General features: G+C 36.7%; 1 protein-coding gene across 1 annotated transcript; it reads right to left on the reverse strand.

Moving 5' to 3' along the window:
- Positions 1-1,096: 1,096 nt before the first annotated feature.
- Positions 1,097-1,651, reverse strand: LOC116643917 (60S ribosomal protein L17-like). The gene has a single exon (XM_032423037.1). It carries the CDS (start codon positions 1,649-1,651, stop codon positions 1,097-1,099), a length of 555 nt encoding a protein of 184 aa, XP_032278928.1.
- Positions 1,652-16,591: the final 14,940 nt, after the last annotated feature.

Genomic DNA, 16,591 nt, shown 5'->3' on the forward strand with positions numbered 1-16,591 from the left:
GCATACTTTTCAGTTAAATTATTTTTAAAACCTCAGATAATAATTCCCGTGTGTATGTTATGTGAAGAAATCAAATTATTGATACCTCTCTCTTTCCATTTACAATATGCCCGCTAAAGGGATGGTCGACTGGGTTGGGCAATAAAAAGAGAGTTTAAACAGAATCACTGTCATCTTAGGACATACCTTTCCTGAATGCTTACTTCCATCCTATTCTTTCTGTCATATTTATTTTCTCGTTTGCTTGCTTGTCTCTATTTGGGGGGCAATGTTAACGGAAGGCTCCCTGGTGAATCTTATCTTCACTGAGGTGCTTACCAACGTGAGGTTTTTAGAAGAGCATTCTTGAAGAAAACTCAGAATGAGTAAAGGGGCTCTTCTCTCTCTGTTCCTAGGGAAGAAGAGAGGTAAATACATAATAATTATAAAAATTAGGCTGAAGTTTATGAACTTAAAATGCCAAATAGAGCCAGAATGGTATAGATACCAGGCCTCTGGACATGGAATCTAAGACACTGGTGTCACACTTATCTGCATCACTTACAGGTATGGGATCCTCTCCAAGCCTCTCAATTTCTTTCTATGTATAGTGGGATAGTATCTCTTTTTATACCTCATAGGATTGTTATTGAAACCAAATAGAATTATAAATGTAGAACACACACACACACACACACACACACACACACACACACACACACGAAAAATCTAATGTGGTCGTTTTCATAATGTTTCAAGAGCAGTCCAGGAAGATCTGGAGGAGTCTCAGGAGAGAGCCCATAGGCAGATCTGTGCTTCCCACTCCCCAAAGAGCAGCTCTACTTTCTTTTATCTGTTTCATATGCTATTGACACAGATGATTTTATTTTATTGATTTTAAAGATCTGCTGCTAAAGGACAGAATTTGAAATATGAAGATAACAGATATTTGTGTTCTTTGATCATGATAATATCCACTGCAATGTGTTTACCATGACATAGAAAGCATGGAAAACATCAAAGGAATGGGCAAGGATGTTACTGTGAGTTGAGCCAAGTGATCATATTTTATTTTTTTTCTCTTTTTATTTTTATTTGCATTTATTCTGTGCGGAATTCACTTCTGGGCCATATGTTTTTGTTTCTTCAGTTTCTTCTGGGATATCTTTCTCTTCTGTGCAACCTCCTCTTCTGGTTTAGGAACAATCTGCTCTTTTTCAGTAAGGATCACCTCGATGTGGCCCGGAGAGCTCACATATGGGTTAATCTGCCCATGAGCCCTGTACGTTCTACGCCGCATCTTGGGGGCTTTGTTCACCTGGATGTGCTCCATGACCAGAGAATCGACATCTAAACCCTTAAGTTCAGCATGACTCTCTGCATTTTTAAGCATGTGCAGTAAAAATTCAGCACTCTTCTTGGGCCACTGACCCTGTGTCCAGCCCCCCTGTTTGGCCTGGGCACACCTACCAGCTCCACCATTGTAGTGACGGAATGGCACACACTGCTTCTGTAAAGTGACGTCTTTCAGATACTTGGGGGCTTTTCGCATATGCATACCCTTGATGGCCTGGGCAGTTTCACATGTGTTCTTAAAGTGAACACGAAGATTTGAACCTCTTGATTTACATGATTTCGTAGGGGTTTCGGGGTCAAGTGAATAGCAAACCATTTTCAGAGGTCACCTCAGGCTGCTGCAAGTGATCATATTTTAATACCTTTCAAATTTTTTAGTCTCAAGACTTGTTTATACTCTTAAAAGTTATTGATTAGTTTACTTAGAAAAATCCCCCAAAACACAAGGATACACAAGCATACATTTCATTAGCCACCACTGTGATGACGTCATCACATGTCATGTCGCCTCTGGAAAATCTACCAAACACTTATGAGACAAAGTGAAAAAAAAAAAAAAAGGTCTTAGTATTATGATGAAAATAAGTCTGACCCCATGAGGCCCCTGAAAGAATCTTAGGAACCCCTAGGGAAACTGAGGCCACACTTTGAGAACCACTGACCTATTATTTTGAAGGAAACACTAAGGTACTGAATTATACGGTAAGTCAGGTGTGTATTTTTCCCGTATCTGCTTCAAGCTCAAAGGACATTGGAATGAATGACATTTATTTCAAGGAAATTTCACAAAATGTTTTCAATAATCTCTTCATTCTTTAAACCTGTGTTCTAAGATCTTTACAAAAGTTCTGTTGGGCTTTTCGTTGAAGCATGGTGGCCACTTTTCTTTCCCAGGAAGCAAAAATCAACCACAAATTTCACTTAAATAGAATTTGGACCTCTTGTTCAGCCATTGACAAAATGTTTTAATTTGATTACTTTTCTTTTGGCGGGGGTATGTGTATTCTGAAAAATGAGTCTCTGTCAGTGAATAAAGCGACATTTCAGAAAGTTAGAGTTCTATGGGGCACTTAGGTGGCTCAGTTGGTTAAGCAACTGCCTTGGTTCAGGTCATGATCCTGGAGTCACGGGATAGAGTCCCCTGCTCAGCGGGGTCTCCTTATTCCTCTGACCCTCCCCCTTCTCATGCTCTCTCTCTCATTCTTTCTCTCAAATAAGTAAATAAAATCTTTAAAAAAAAAGGAAAAAAGAAAGAGTTCCAGGGCATCATCACCCAGATGTACACCCCTTCCTTTAACAGAGTGGCTCCATTTTAAGTCATCTTGAGCAAGGCATTGTAGTACTAGATTTCTTTAAAAACTCATTGTAGTCCTTACTTAACATTTCAATAATACATTTTAATTGGGCACAATGGGCTCCTTTTGTCTTACTTTTTTTTTTTTAAGTTATCTGCCCATTTACAAACAAAGACAAAAGCTTGTCAGTCCCCAAATGCACTTTCTCTGCTTCACTTTGAGGACTTGTGTAGCCTGAATAGTTTTTAGTCCCTCCCAACAGCTGCTCTGTGTTTTTACATCTCTCAAGAGGGGTTAATTCTTTACAGCTGTATCCTGCCTTCCAAGAATCTCACATGTGCAAATTATTAATCTTTTTCTATTGCTACAGTAACTCCCCAGGCCATAAACACCCCCTACCTAAAACTGGCCCTTTTCCAAGATAAACTTTGGTATTCTTTCCCTGAAAAGATAATTTGGTCTCTTTTGGTTTACATTGTTACTTAGAACAAATGCTAAGATATAGAAACTTACAAACAATTATTTAGAAATAGAAATTTAAACTTCAAGTTTAAACCTCTATCCATTGTTGTATAATTTGAGTCTGAATTTTATATTCCATTTACTTAAAAAATCAGGCTGCTTATACTTTTCCCAAGCATACATTTCAATATTTTAAAATTTTGGCATTATGCTAGTTAGATCAAAAAGGATTTTCTTAAATAAAAAAGAATATAGTGTATGCCTTTCCTTGAGTATAAGCAAATTAGATTTTTTTCAAAGGTGATCTGCATGCATTTATACTTGCAATGTGTATCATGTGTTTTGGTGTATAAATGTATCAATGTTTATTTGAAAGGAAGAAAACAAACTTAAAATATCATGGTAAGGCAATTTATATTCATATACAAATATGTTGGCTAACTTCTCAATTTTAATATAAAATATGCTTTATTGTAGATTTTTATATTCTTTAAGGCTCATTGTGAGATGGCCACAACTTGGTCATTTCTCTCGCCTCCATGATCTACGCTTTGATCTCTTCCTCCATCCCTTAGCTACTGGTTGAATACTCTTATGACACCTCCAGCCTTCAGAATAAATGATTTATTTTAAAAGTTAGATATGTCATAAGAAAGCATTAAGAAATTCTAGGAATTGCATTTCTCCATGATTACATGCATCTAGTGGCGTTCTGAGGCACAAGGCAGAGGGACCAGTGATTTTTACCACCTGACAAGTGCAATAATCCCCCAGAACTGCAAGGCCTGAAGCATCTTATTGCTGTTATGAAACAGAATTTATAAATAAAAATAAGGAAAACAGCCAGAGCCATGCACTTCCTGGGCTTCACTGACATTGATATGACAGCCAATCAGAAATTTCCATTTATGCCAGGATTGCCAAACCAATAATTTTAGCAATAAAGCCTATTCTAAGGAGTATTAAAATGGTTTGCCTCTAATATGTATTTAAACACAAAGGAAGCTTAAAGGTAGGTTCGTTATAATTCAGACACACAATCATTTTAATATATACAGAAAACCTCCCCGTAGACCAATTAAAAGGAGCTTCCAAACAATACTGACTCTTAATTCACATAATATTATAACTCAAGCAAGTTACATTTCAACATTTTTAGATAAGCTGTATAAGAGTAGAAAAAAAGGGATTAGGACAATAGGGAGATTTGAATTGCATTTTGTATTATTTCAACTGCATTTTAACAGCCTTTATGATTGAAAGAGGGAATAAGAATGCAGAAGGAACAAACTTGTGTAGATTATTTTTTCATTACATGCATTATTCCAGTTTAAAAATGTCAGTCGCTTGTCATGTTAACTAAGAATGCATTCACTATTGTACATATCTAAAGCTGGAGTTAAACTGAGAATTTTGCAAAGGACAGATACAAAGAAGTGATTTTTCCTTCTCTCTGTATATAAAAATAGAACTTTCAGAAATGTCATGGCTGACACATTTAGCTGCTGGACATTGAAAATCCTCTTTCTGACTCACAACCTGTGACTGGAACTCTGTCAGAGTAATCAAGAGATGTTAGACTATAGAGCACAACAGTAGGGGAGGCTTTGCTGTTTGGCCTTGTTTTTAAAGTGAAAGACATTTAAATTTGGATCCTAACATAAATAAATATTTCTGGTACTTCTCATCTTTAAAATACAGAAAAAGAATTAATTGTGTAAGGAATTTGTCCAGCTGGTTATCTAATTTAACTAGCTTCTCGAATTGAGTATTTTATGACCATGTGGACTACTGAAGCAGTAATGTGTTAAGAGATAAACATGACTGAATAAATACCTACAGTATGCTGGATTATTTTTCTAAGATTATATTGCAAGCAGTGGTGACCATAAAGGAATACAGTGAACCTTCAAAAAAATACAACCACACTTCAGAAATTGAAAGGCAATTCTTGGATAATATTTGTCTCCTTTTGATCTCATATGTAATTAGAACCCCTCTTTTTTCAAGAGAGATCAAGAGAATTATGACACACATTATGATATATTGTTCCCCAGTACACAATAAAAATTCAGAAAAGCTGGGTATTCAGCTTTTTATTATGTCTATGAGTGTTTTCACCAATGCATACTTGAAGACTTTTATTATAATTGTCAATTGGTGAAAATAGAATATGGTTGAAGAAACATTAATGTGAACATCCATGAAATGGATGAAATCAGATTAGATAAGTCCTTATTAAATGTTCAAAATTCTTCCTAGTGTTTTTAAAATTACCACAAGGTGTGTCTTCTTGGCTTTCCTTCACTTTTTGGGAATAGTAACATCTTAACTTTTCAAGATGAATGAACTACCTTTAAGATATTTGGGCCCACTGATGTAGTTCATTATGATACTACTATAATTTAGGGGAAGATATTCCAATATTCAATTGGTAATTGATTGAGGGTCCAAATTTTATATATTTATACTTATTGGAAAGGGCATCTTTAACAAAACTGTAGAACCTTGTCATATTTCTGCAAATGAAATAAAAGTAGGTTCATTCTCTCCCATGTCTGTATTTCTTTTTTTTTATATGTTTTATTTATTTATTCATGAGAGTCAGAGAGAGAGAGAGAGGCAGAGGCAGAGGGAGAAGCAGGCTCCCCGCCTAGCAGGGAGCCCGATGTGGGATCCCATGTCTGTATTTCTCAAGCCCGGTTGACTATGGGCCAAGCCAAGATGAAAATGTTTGTTTGTCTGGTGGTATGGAAGGAACTGTGACTTTTGAGTTAGATTCAAATTCTGCTTCTGACAGTTACCAGCTTGGACAAGTTACTTAACCTTTATGAGCCTAAATTTTCTCATCTTTATAGTGGGGAAGATGCCTAGCAGCTCTTGAGCTGTGAGGTTTAACAAATCCGGTAATAGCATGAGGCTAGCAGTGTCAGGCCTCCAAAAAAGACACTTGATAAAACAAATTACTCTTTCCTTGAATCCATTCAAAATTTATTTTTTTGTCCTTCCTTGCCCCAATTGTAAATGCCTTATCTTTCCTATGTCCACATTTCCTAGGAATCTTTAGGGTCCACTTGTTAGTCCAAGTTCACCCAAATAAGCAATACCCCATTGTCCAATTTTCCTTGAATGTGTCTGTATGCTAGAGCATTACTATTCTCTTACCCATTCTCTCTGGTTTTTGTCTCTTTTGAGTAGAAGCTTACCATTCTAGGAACTAACAGGTTAATGTGTCCTTATATATTATATAGAACGCATTCTTATAAACTTAAAGAATCATAGAATCTTCAAACTCGAAGGGACCTACTAAATTAGAGATAACAAAATCAACCACCTAGAGGGCTAGGCAGACACAGTAAATGAGTAAAATGGGTTGGGTGAGAGCGTATATGCATACTCAAGACAGAAGAATAGAATGGTAACCAACTAGAAGGAGCTTGCATCTGTAGAGGGCAGTCACTACCCAGCTCAAGTTGAATGTTATCATGTGGAAATTCTGGCACAGTGTTGGGCCAGATTTTTTATTTTTTCCAAAAAAAAAAAAAAAATGAAATCCAGATTTTTATGTCAAATCTTTTAATTAACATTTTTTGTTGTTGTTGTTTAAAAACACTGGTCTAAACCAAATGTATCTACTGGCCAGATCCAGACAAGTGGTCATTTTGGAGCCTTTGTTAAATCATCTGATTCTAATAACCTAATGTGCAGATGAAGACATTGAAACCCAGAGAGTCAAGTTACTTTCCTATGGTTAGTTAGTGACAAAACAAGGACAATGCCCAGGTTTGCAGACCCATGGTTTAAGGATGCCACCTTTGGCCATTTTGTGTCTTCATTCCTTCCAACATACATAAGATGTTTTGGAGGCCTATCATTTTCTTAGGGTCACAGGTATAATAGGTAACAATACTCTTTCCTTACACTAAAAAATCATCTAGTTCCTAAGTCTCCAAATCTCCCAAGTGAAGTGCACGTATAGAGTATTTTGATCAAGAAACTTTTACTTTAATAATAAAAAACAATGTGTATACCTTTTCCAAATATATGAGTTTACCTTCCAAACAACTTTTACCACACTCCAGAGTTATTTATACTTTGGAATTATTTGCCTTGAGTTTATTATGTTTCTAATGGCATTTTAGTATTTTAGGAAAATTTAGGACAATTTAATATTTTGCAGTACTCAAATACATAATTTAACTTTTCAGAATTAACTTGAAATGCTTCAGATTAGCATATGTATATGTGTAATTCACTTGATCAAGTTTAGATTTTAGAAATCAAAGATTAGTAAGTATGGACATATTCCTTTGGGGAACATCAGCATGTCATTTCTGTGTTATAAAAATGAAAGAGAACTAACTCCTTTGTTGATTTGTGTATGAAGGTTTCTATATTCAGGGGCTCCCTAGCCTCTAAAAGATGATTAGCAATTTCGTGAACAAAGTTGAGGTAATTTTGGCATTTTTTACCTTAGAGTAAATTATAACTCAAGTTTAAAATTCTAGTGGGCAAACTTCTTTTATTATTATACCTAGCTTGCTACTGGTTGCTAAATTTAATCCTCTTGAGGCTTCTCATTTAGGTATTTGAATTTTAATGTGGCACACATACATTTCCAACACTAAATTCAAACCCACCCTGATCACGTATTAATTGAACAGAACTGTCTATTCCAATTGTGGGTAATGGAGATTAGGGTGCTTACAAATACAGTCTATTGATTAGGTTACATGGTATAATTTCAGGGCTGTGAAAAATTTCTACCTCTGGTTTTGCTTTTCCCTTGGGGTGCCCAGTCTTCTCTGTGACCCCAACTTGCTTCAAGATTTTTAAATTTGCTGCTAACTAAGGTGGATGCATTTTCTGACCTTGCTGTGGGAATAGAACAGAAGTCCCTCAAGTGCTATAGGAACTAATTAATATGCATATTATTCCAGGAAAGAATCATTATTTCATGGATATCTTTGTGAGAGTATCTGCCATAATGGTTAATTACTAAGGCCATGCCCATTGCTAATACAGAAAGAGATTTTTATTTAGATATGATATTTTTGTTTTATAACTTAATGTACTTCATATAAGTTTGTGAATATGTAAGAGAGACTATTTGAAATTTTTATACCACTCTTAAAGTCTTTTCTAGGACTGGTAAGTGCTATATCAAAAACAGGCTCAGAAATTATCAAACTTCCCTAAGACTTTTGGGAATTTAAAAATTTACATCAGTTTAAGGTGATAATTACAGAAAAAATTGTAGTCATTTTATATTTTACTTAATTTAGTGATAAAAATAAATAATTGTTGGGTGATTATGAAGAGTGAAACATCACACTGTAACAGGCACAAGAAATAGCATGATTGATAAAGCATGGTCTCTTTGAAATTTCCTGCCTCTATTGTCCTTATTCACCTTAGTTGGGAGTTCTATTGCTGATGGCACAGGCCAACCAGGAATTGATAGGCATAAGAGAGAGAACCCAGTATCAGAAAAGGCTACTGATAGTGAGGAGGTGGTTATCCAGTGTTAGGGTGCTGCTGGGGATGAATACAAGGTTAGACCTTTAGTTCGAGAATAGGACTGGGCCTCAGACATTAATATGTGGCAGGTTTTTGAGGCAAGGAAACTGGAGTAGAGCAACAGGAAAAAAGATTGGGTTACTAGACTTGGGATATAAAGTGGAAATCTAGCCAAAGATAAGTCAAACATCCAGTTTCTTAACTTGAAAACTGCCTCAACTTGGCCCGTGGAAGCCATCTTGGCTCAAGGTATTTGAGCCCTCTTTCTAGTCATTGGATGATTACTAAACTAATACATGAGCGTGATCCATTGGACACCAGGCTAAAAATTAAAATTATAATAAAAAATACTAAATAGAGACATCAACAACCACACCCTATGGGAAAAACAGATTCCACAGATTAATTCTAGACAAACTGAAATAAATAAACAAAAAAACAAAAAGAAAAGAAAAATATCCAGAAGTATAGTCCTCAGGGGAAAAAAACCACAATGACTCATAATCCAGAGTTGCTACAATATATAATCTAAAATACCTACTTTTAACAATATAAACAAACAAACAAACAAACAAATCATTCAGAGAAACAGAAAGGCATGATCCACACTCAGGGAGAACAAAACAAAACAACAAAAAACAGTGAATAGACTATCTCCGAGGGGGCCTAGATCTTAAATTTATCAGACAAAGATTTCAAGACAGCTATTGTAAATATTTCAATAGTTAAAGGAAACCTTGCTTAGAGAATTGAAGGAAAGTAAGATGATAACTCATGACATAGGAAATCAATAAAGAAATAGAAACTATTAAAAAGGAACAAATGGAAGTACTAGAGTTGAAAAGTACAGTAATGAAAGGGAAAAAAATCCACTAGATGAAATCAATAGCAGATATAAGATAAACAGATATAAGATGGCAGAGGAAAGATCAATGAACTTGAAAATAGAGCAATAGAGGATAGACTGATCAATAGAAATAATCCAATGAAGAAAATATAGGAAAATAATGGAAGAAAAGTGAATAGTATCTGAGAGACCTGTGAGACAACATCACAGGTGCCAACATACGTACCATGAGAGTCTTACAAAGAGAGGGGAGAAAGGGGTCGGAAACATATCTGAAGAATAATGGCCAAATCTGCCTCAAATTGGATGTTAAACAATGGATCCAAGAATTGCAGTATATATCAATCAGGAAAAAGACAAGAGATCCATGTCCCAGACCCATCATAGTCAAATATTGAAACCCAATGCCAAAGGGAAAGTTTTGTGTTTTTTTTATAAGATTTTATTTATTTATTTAGGAAAGAGAGTGTGTGTGCACACACATGAGTGGGGGGGGGGGGGGGGGGGAGGGTGTAGGTAGGGGCAGAGGGAGAGAGAGAAGCAAACTCCCCGCTGAGCTGGGAGCAGGGTGGGTGGGACTCAATCCCAGGACCCTGAGATCATGACCTGAGCTGAAGGCAGATGCTTAGCCCACTGAGCCACCCAGGTGCCCAAAGGTAAAGTTTTGAAAGTATATAGAGTAACAACAATAAGATTAGGTGGCTGATCTCTCATCAGAAAAACTGGAGGTGAAAATGTAATATGGTGACATATTAAAAAGAGAGAGAGAGTTTACCTTAGAAGAAATACTAAAGGAAATTCTTCAGGCAAAAGGAAATTATACTGGATAGTAACTTGAATGCATGGGAAGACATAAAGAGTATTGGAAAATATATGGGTAAATATAAAAAACTGTATAAACATATATTTTCTCTCTTCTTGTTTTAATTTCTCTAAAAGATATGATTATATAAAGCAATAGTTATAATACTTTATTTTTGGGTTTGTAACGTATTTAGGTGCAATGTATATGACAATAATAGCACAAAAGAGGTTGGAAGAAATTAAATTATCCTAGAATAAATTGCTATATTTTACTGGAATTAAGCCAGTGTTAAAATAGATTTTGATAATGTAGATGCATGTTGTAATTCCTAGAGCAATCACTAAGAAAATATCTTTAAAACAGATTAAAATATCAACAAAGGAATTAAAATTATAATACTAAAATATATTTAACATGAAAGATAGAAAAGCAGGAAAAAGAAGAATACAAAGGCATGATATTAATAAAAAACAAATAGCAAAGTGATAAATATAAATCCAGTCATATCAGTAATTACATTAAAGGGGAATGGATTAAGCATTCCAATCAAAGTAAGAGATTGTCAAACTGAGTAATAATGCAAGGATCAACTATATGCTCTCTGGAAGACACTCACTATATATTTTTTTAAAGATTTTATTTATTTATTTGAGAGAGAGCATGAGCAGGGGGGAGGGGTAGAGGGAGAGGGAGAAGCAGACTCCCTGTTGAGCAGGCAGCCAGAGGCGGGGCTGGATCTGAGGACCCTGAGATCCTGACCTGAGCTGAAGGCAGATACTTAACCCACTGAGCCACCCAGGGGCCCCAAAGGGAAAGTTTTGAAAGTATATAGAAAATATAATAAAAATAAAAATATAAAAGATTGATTTTATGTGAGGTATGTTTTCTGACCACAATGAAATTAAACAGGAAATCAGTAACAATAAGAATTTTAGAAAAATTCCAAATATTTTGAAATTAAGCAACACGTTTCTAAATAATCTATGGGCAAAAGAAGAAATCAGGAGAAACCAGAAGAATATTAGAAAATATTCTGAATAAGAATGGAAACAGGATATCACAATATCTAGAGCATAGCTAAAGCATTGCTTGGAGGAAAATGTACAGTTTTAAATGTCTATGCAGTTGACCCTTGAACTTCACAGGTTTGTACTGCATAGGTCCACTGGTATATAGATTTTTTTTCAATACATATATAGGAATTTTTTTTTTTTATATTTGTAACCATTTGAAAAACTTGCAGAGGAACTGCATAGCCTAGAAATAACAAAAAATTAAGTAAAATGTATGTCATGGATGCATAAAATATATGTATATACTAGGTTTTTCTTTATCATTTACTACTATAAAATATACAAAATCTATTGTGTAGGACTGTTGAATCACAGACCTGTACCTCTGAAACAAATAATACATTATATGTTAAAAAAAAAGAAGAAGATAGTAAGAAGGGAAAAATGAAGGGGGGAATCAGAGGGGGAGACGAACCATGAGAGCCTATGGACTCTGAGAAACAAACTGAGGGTTCTAGAGGGGAGGTGGGTGGGGGAATGGGTTAGCCTGGTGATAGGTATTAAAGAGGGCACATATTGAATGGAGCACTGGGTGTCATATGCAAACAATGAATCATGGAACACTACATCAAAAACTAATGATGTAATGTATGGTGATTAACACAACATAATAAAATAAAATTTAAAAAAGGAAAAAAAATAAATCCATATTGAAAATAAGTGATCAGGAATAAATGAGGACAGAATGAGATCATCTTCCCTAAAGTTAAATGGGGCTTAAGGGTGGGGAGGAGGCAGGAAACTAGTGAAGAAGGCTGGGATGATTAATCAGCCAGTGGGCAGATATATATCCATCTAATAAGGAGAATATCAAGATTGTTTTATAATTGGGGCACCTGGGTGGCTCAGTTGGGTAAGCGCCTGTTTTCGGCTCAGGTCATGATCTCGGGGTCCTGGGATCAAGCCCCACATCAAGCTCTGCACTCAGCAAGGAGTCTGCTTCTCCTTCTCCCTCTGCCCCTCCCCCCTGCTTGTGCTCTCTCTCTCTCAAGTAAATAAAAAAATAATCTTAAAAAAATATATAAAAATTTAAAATTTATCAAAACTTATGCACACAAACACTGACTATACTTGGTGCCATTTGCAGTCAAAATAAATGTAAACAAACATACAGATGCAGTATTACATTATAAATGTCTATAATTAACTGTAGAGCATACTGTACTATGGTAAGAATTTCATAGCCACCTCCTGTTGCTATTGCTGTGACGTGCAAGTGTTGTGAGTATCCACTTAAAATGTCCATGTGATGCTAATCATCTCCATGTGAATAGTTTGTCTCTCCAGTAAATTGCATATGGAGGTAAAAAGTGATCTCCTGTGGTTCCCACTATTAGGAGTTATGTTTTGGAGGAGTCAAAAGTTATAAGTAGATTTTCAACTGCATGGGGCTCAGTGTAGTAACCCAGTGTTGTTCAACGGTCAACTTTATTTTTGAAGAAGAAAGGTCTCAGATCAATAACCTAAGCTTCCACCTTAGAAATAGAAACAGGAGAGTAAACTGAACACAAGACAATATTAGAAAGTAAACAATAAAGATCAGAATGGAAATCAGTGTGGGAGAAAAAAGAAAACACAAAAATAATAGAGAAAACTCAGTGAAATCAAAAGTTGGTTCTTTGAGAAGTTTAACAAAATTGATAAATCTCTAGGTAGACTAAGAAAAAAAGGGGGGGACCCAAATTAGCTAAATCAGAAAAGAAAGAGGGGATACAGCTACTAATCCTAGACATTAAAATGGTTATAAGAGCATATTATGAACAATTTCATGTCATTTTTAGAAATTGACAAGCTGATTTTATGTGGAAATTCAAAGGACCTAGGAAAGCCAAAACAATTTTGAGAAAGAAAAACAAAGTTGGAGGCCTTACATCATCTAATTTCAAACCTTATTATAAAGCTACCATAATCGGGGAGAGGAGCAAGATGGCCGAGGAATAGGAGACCTGGATGTCGTCTGGTCCCAGGAACTCAGCTAGATAGGGATCAAACCATTCTGAACACCTACGAACTCAACAGGAGATCAAAGAAAAGAATAGCAACAACTCTCTGAACAGAAAAGCGACCACTTTCTGGAAGGTAGGACGTGCGGAGAAGTGAATCCGAGGCGATATTCGGGAGGATAGACAGCGGGGGAAGGGGCCTCTGTCAGCCGCTTCTGGCAAGTGATAGAGCCACGGAGCACAAAATCGGGACTTTTAAAAGAAGTTGGCTCCACTGAGGGATGTCACTCCAGTGGCTAAGTGGGGGGTGGAACCCTCGCTGGGACAGTGTGGTCTCAGGACCCTCGGGGTCATAGGAAGACCAGGGGTGCCTGAGTGCGGCAGAGCTCCCAGGTATTGGAGCAGGGAAGCTGGCTGCAGAGACGGAGCAGAGGAGTGGGCTCTCAGCTCAGGGTGGCCATAAACCGTGATCCGCGGCACAGTCGGGCCACTGCTCTTCCAGCAGGGACTCAACAAGCGGCAGATCTGGGGATACTCCCCTTCCTCCCCTGGGAGGAGCGGCGCAGGAGCACACTGCAGAGATCTGCTGGGCTTGGAGACTCCACACGGGGTTGGGTGCCAGAGATAGAAACGCTCGGTCACAGGCCGGGTGAGCACGGAGTGCGGCCGGAGACCGGGAGACGGGAGTGATTGACTGCTTTTCTCTGGGGGCTCACTGAGGAGTGGGGCCCCGAGTTCTTAGCTCCTCCAGGGTGGAGATTGGGAGGCCGCCATCTTCACTTTCGTCCTCCAAAGCTGTACGGAAAGCTTGCAGGGAACAAAAGCTCCCGAGAGCAAACCCAAGCAGATTACTTAGCCTGGAACTGCAAGGGTGGGGCAATTCCGCCTCCGGCAAAGACATTTGGGAACCACGGCAACAGGCCCCTCCCCCAGAAGATCAGCAAGAACAGCCAGCCAAGACCAAGTTTACCGATCAATGAGAACGGCAGAACTCCAGTGCTAGGGGAATACTGCACATAGAATCCATGGCTTTTTCCCCATGGTTCCTTAGTCTTTCAAAGTGAATTTTTTTTAACTGTCTTTTCTTTTTTTGAATTTTTCTTTTTCCCTTCTTCAACCAACATCTTATCAATCCCTTTTTTTTAAAAAAAATCTTTTTTATTTTTCATTTTTAGAGTCATATTCTATCCCTTCATAGTAGTTACCCTTATTTTTGGTATATATATATAAGTTGTTCTCTCTTAAAAATTTTGGGATATAGTATCTTCTAACAGGTCAAAATATACCCTAAATCTCTAGTGTATGGCTTTATTCCAGTCTCCTGCCTGATCACATTCTCTCCCCCTTTTTTTTTTTAAATCCTCTTTTTTCTTTTTTCAACCAACTTCTTACCGTATCAATTCCTTTTATAAAATCTTTTATAATTTTCATCTTCACAGTCATATTCCATCCCTTCATCATATTAACCCTTATTTTTGTACATATATAAGTTTTACTTTCTTTAAAATTTTGGGAGGCACTTTCTTCTAACAGACCAAAATATGCCCAGAATCCTTAGTGTGTGGCACTGATCTATGCACCAACCTAATCATATTTGATCATATTCTGTTTTCTTTGTTTTGTTTTGTTTTTGTTTGTTTGTTTTTATCTTTTTCTTTTTCTTTTTTTCCTTTTTTCTTTCTTTCCCTTTCTTTTCCCCCAGTTTCAGGTCTTTTCTGATTTGTTTAGTGGATATTTTCTGGGGACATTTTTATCCTGTTAGCATTTTGTTCTCTCATTCATCTATTTTCCTCTGGACAAAATGACAAGATGGAAAAAATCACCTCAACAAAAAGAACAAGAGGCAGTACCGACTGCCAGGGACCTAATCAATATGGACATTAGTAAGATATCAGAACTAGAGTTCAGAATTATGATTTTAAAGATACTAGCTGGGCTTGAAAAAAGCATGGAAGTTATTAGAGAAGCCCTTTCTGGAGAAATAAAAGAACTAAAATCTAACCAAGTCAAAATCAAAAAGGCTATTAATGAGGTGCAATCAAATATGGAGGCTCTAACTGCTAGGATAAATGAGGCAGAAGAGAGAATCAGTGATATAGAAGACCAAATGATGGAAAATAAAGAAGCTGAGAAAAAGAGAGATAAACAACTACTGGATCACGAGGGCAGAATTCGAGAGATAAGTGATACCATAAGATGAAACAACATTAGAATAATTGGGATCCCAGAAGAAGAAGAAAGAGAGAGAGGGGCAGAAGGTATATTGGAGCAAATTATAGCAGAGAACTTCCCTAATTTGGGGAAGGAAACAGGCATCAAAATCCAGGAGGTACAGAGAACCCCTCTCAAAATCAATAAAATATAGGTCAACACCCCGACATCTAATAGTAAAACTTACGAGTCTCAGAGACAAAGAGAAAATCCTGAAAGCAGCTCGGGATAAGAGATCTGTAACCTACAATGGTAGAAACATTACACTGGCAACAGACCTACCCACAGAGACCTGGCTGGCCAGAAAGGACTGGCATGATATCTTCAGAGCACTAAATGAGAAAAATATGCAGCCAAGAATACTATACCCAGCTAGGCTGTCATTGAAAATAGAAGGAGAGATAAAAAGCTTCCAGGAAAAACAAAAACTAAGGGAATTTGCAAACACAAAACCAGCCCTACAAGAAATATTGAAAGGGGTCCTCTAAGCAAAGAGAGAGCCTAAAAGTAACATAGACCAGAAAGGAACACAGACAATATACAGTAACAGTCACCTTACAGGCAATACAATGGCACTAAATTCATGTCTTTCAATAGTTACCCTGAATGTAAATGGGCCAAATGCCCCAATCAAAAGACACAGGCTATCAGACTGGATAAAAAAACAAGACCCATCGATATGCTGTCTGCAAGAGACTCATTTTAGACCCAAAGACACCCCCAGATTGAAAGTGAGGGGGTGGAAAACCATTTACCGTGCTAATGGACACCAAAAGAAAGCTGGGGTGGCAATCCTTATATCAGACAAATCAGATTTTAAACCAAAGACTGTAATAAGAGATGAGGAAGGACATTATATCCTACTTAAAGGGTCTATCCAACAAGAAGATCTAACAATTGTAAATATCTATGCCCCTAACATGGGAGCAGCCAGTTATATAAGGCAATTAATAACAAAAGCAAAGAAACACATTGACAACAATACAGTAATAGTGGAGGACTTTAACACCCCCCTCACTGAAATGGACAGATCATCTAAGCAAAAGATCAACAAGGAAATAAAGACTTTATTTTTTTTTTTTTTTTTTTTTTTTTTTTTT

The sequence above is a fragment of the Phoca vitulina genome, unplaced genomic scaffold, assembly GCF_004348235.1.
Source record: "Phoca vitulina isolate PV1807 unplaced genomic scaffold, GSC_HSeal_1.0 scaffold1, whole genome shotgun sequence".
Lineage (NCBI taxonomy): Eukaryota > Metazoa > Chordata > Mammalia > Carnivora > Phocidae > Phoca > Phoca vitulina.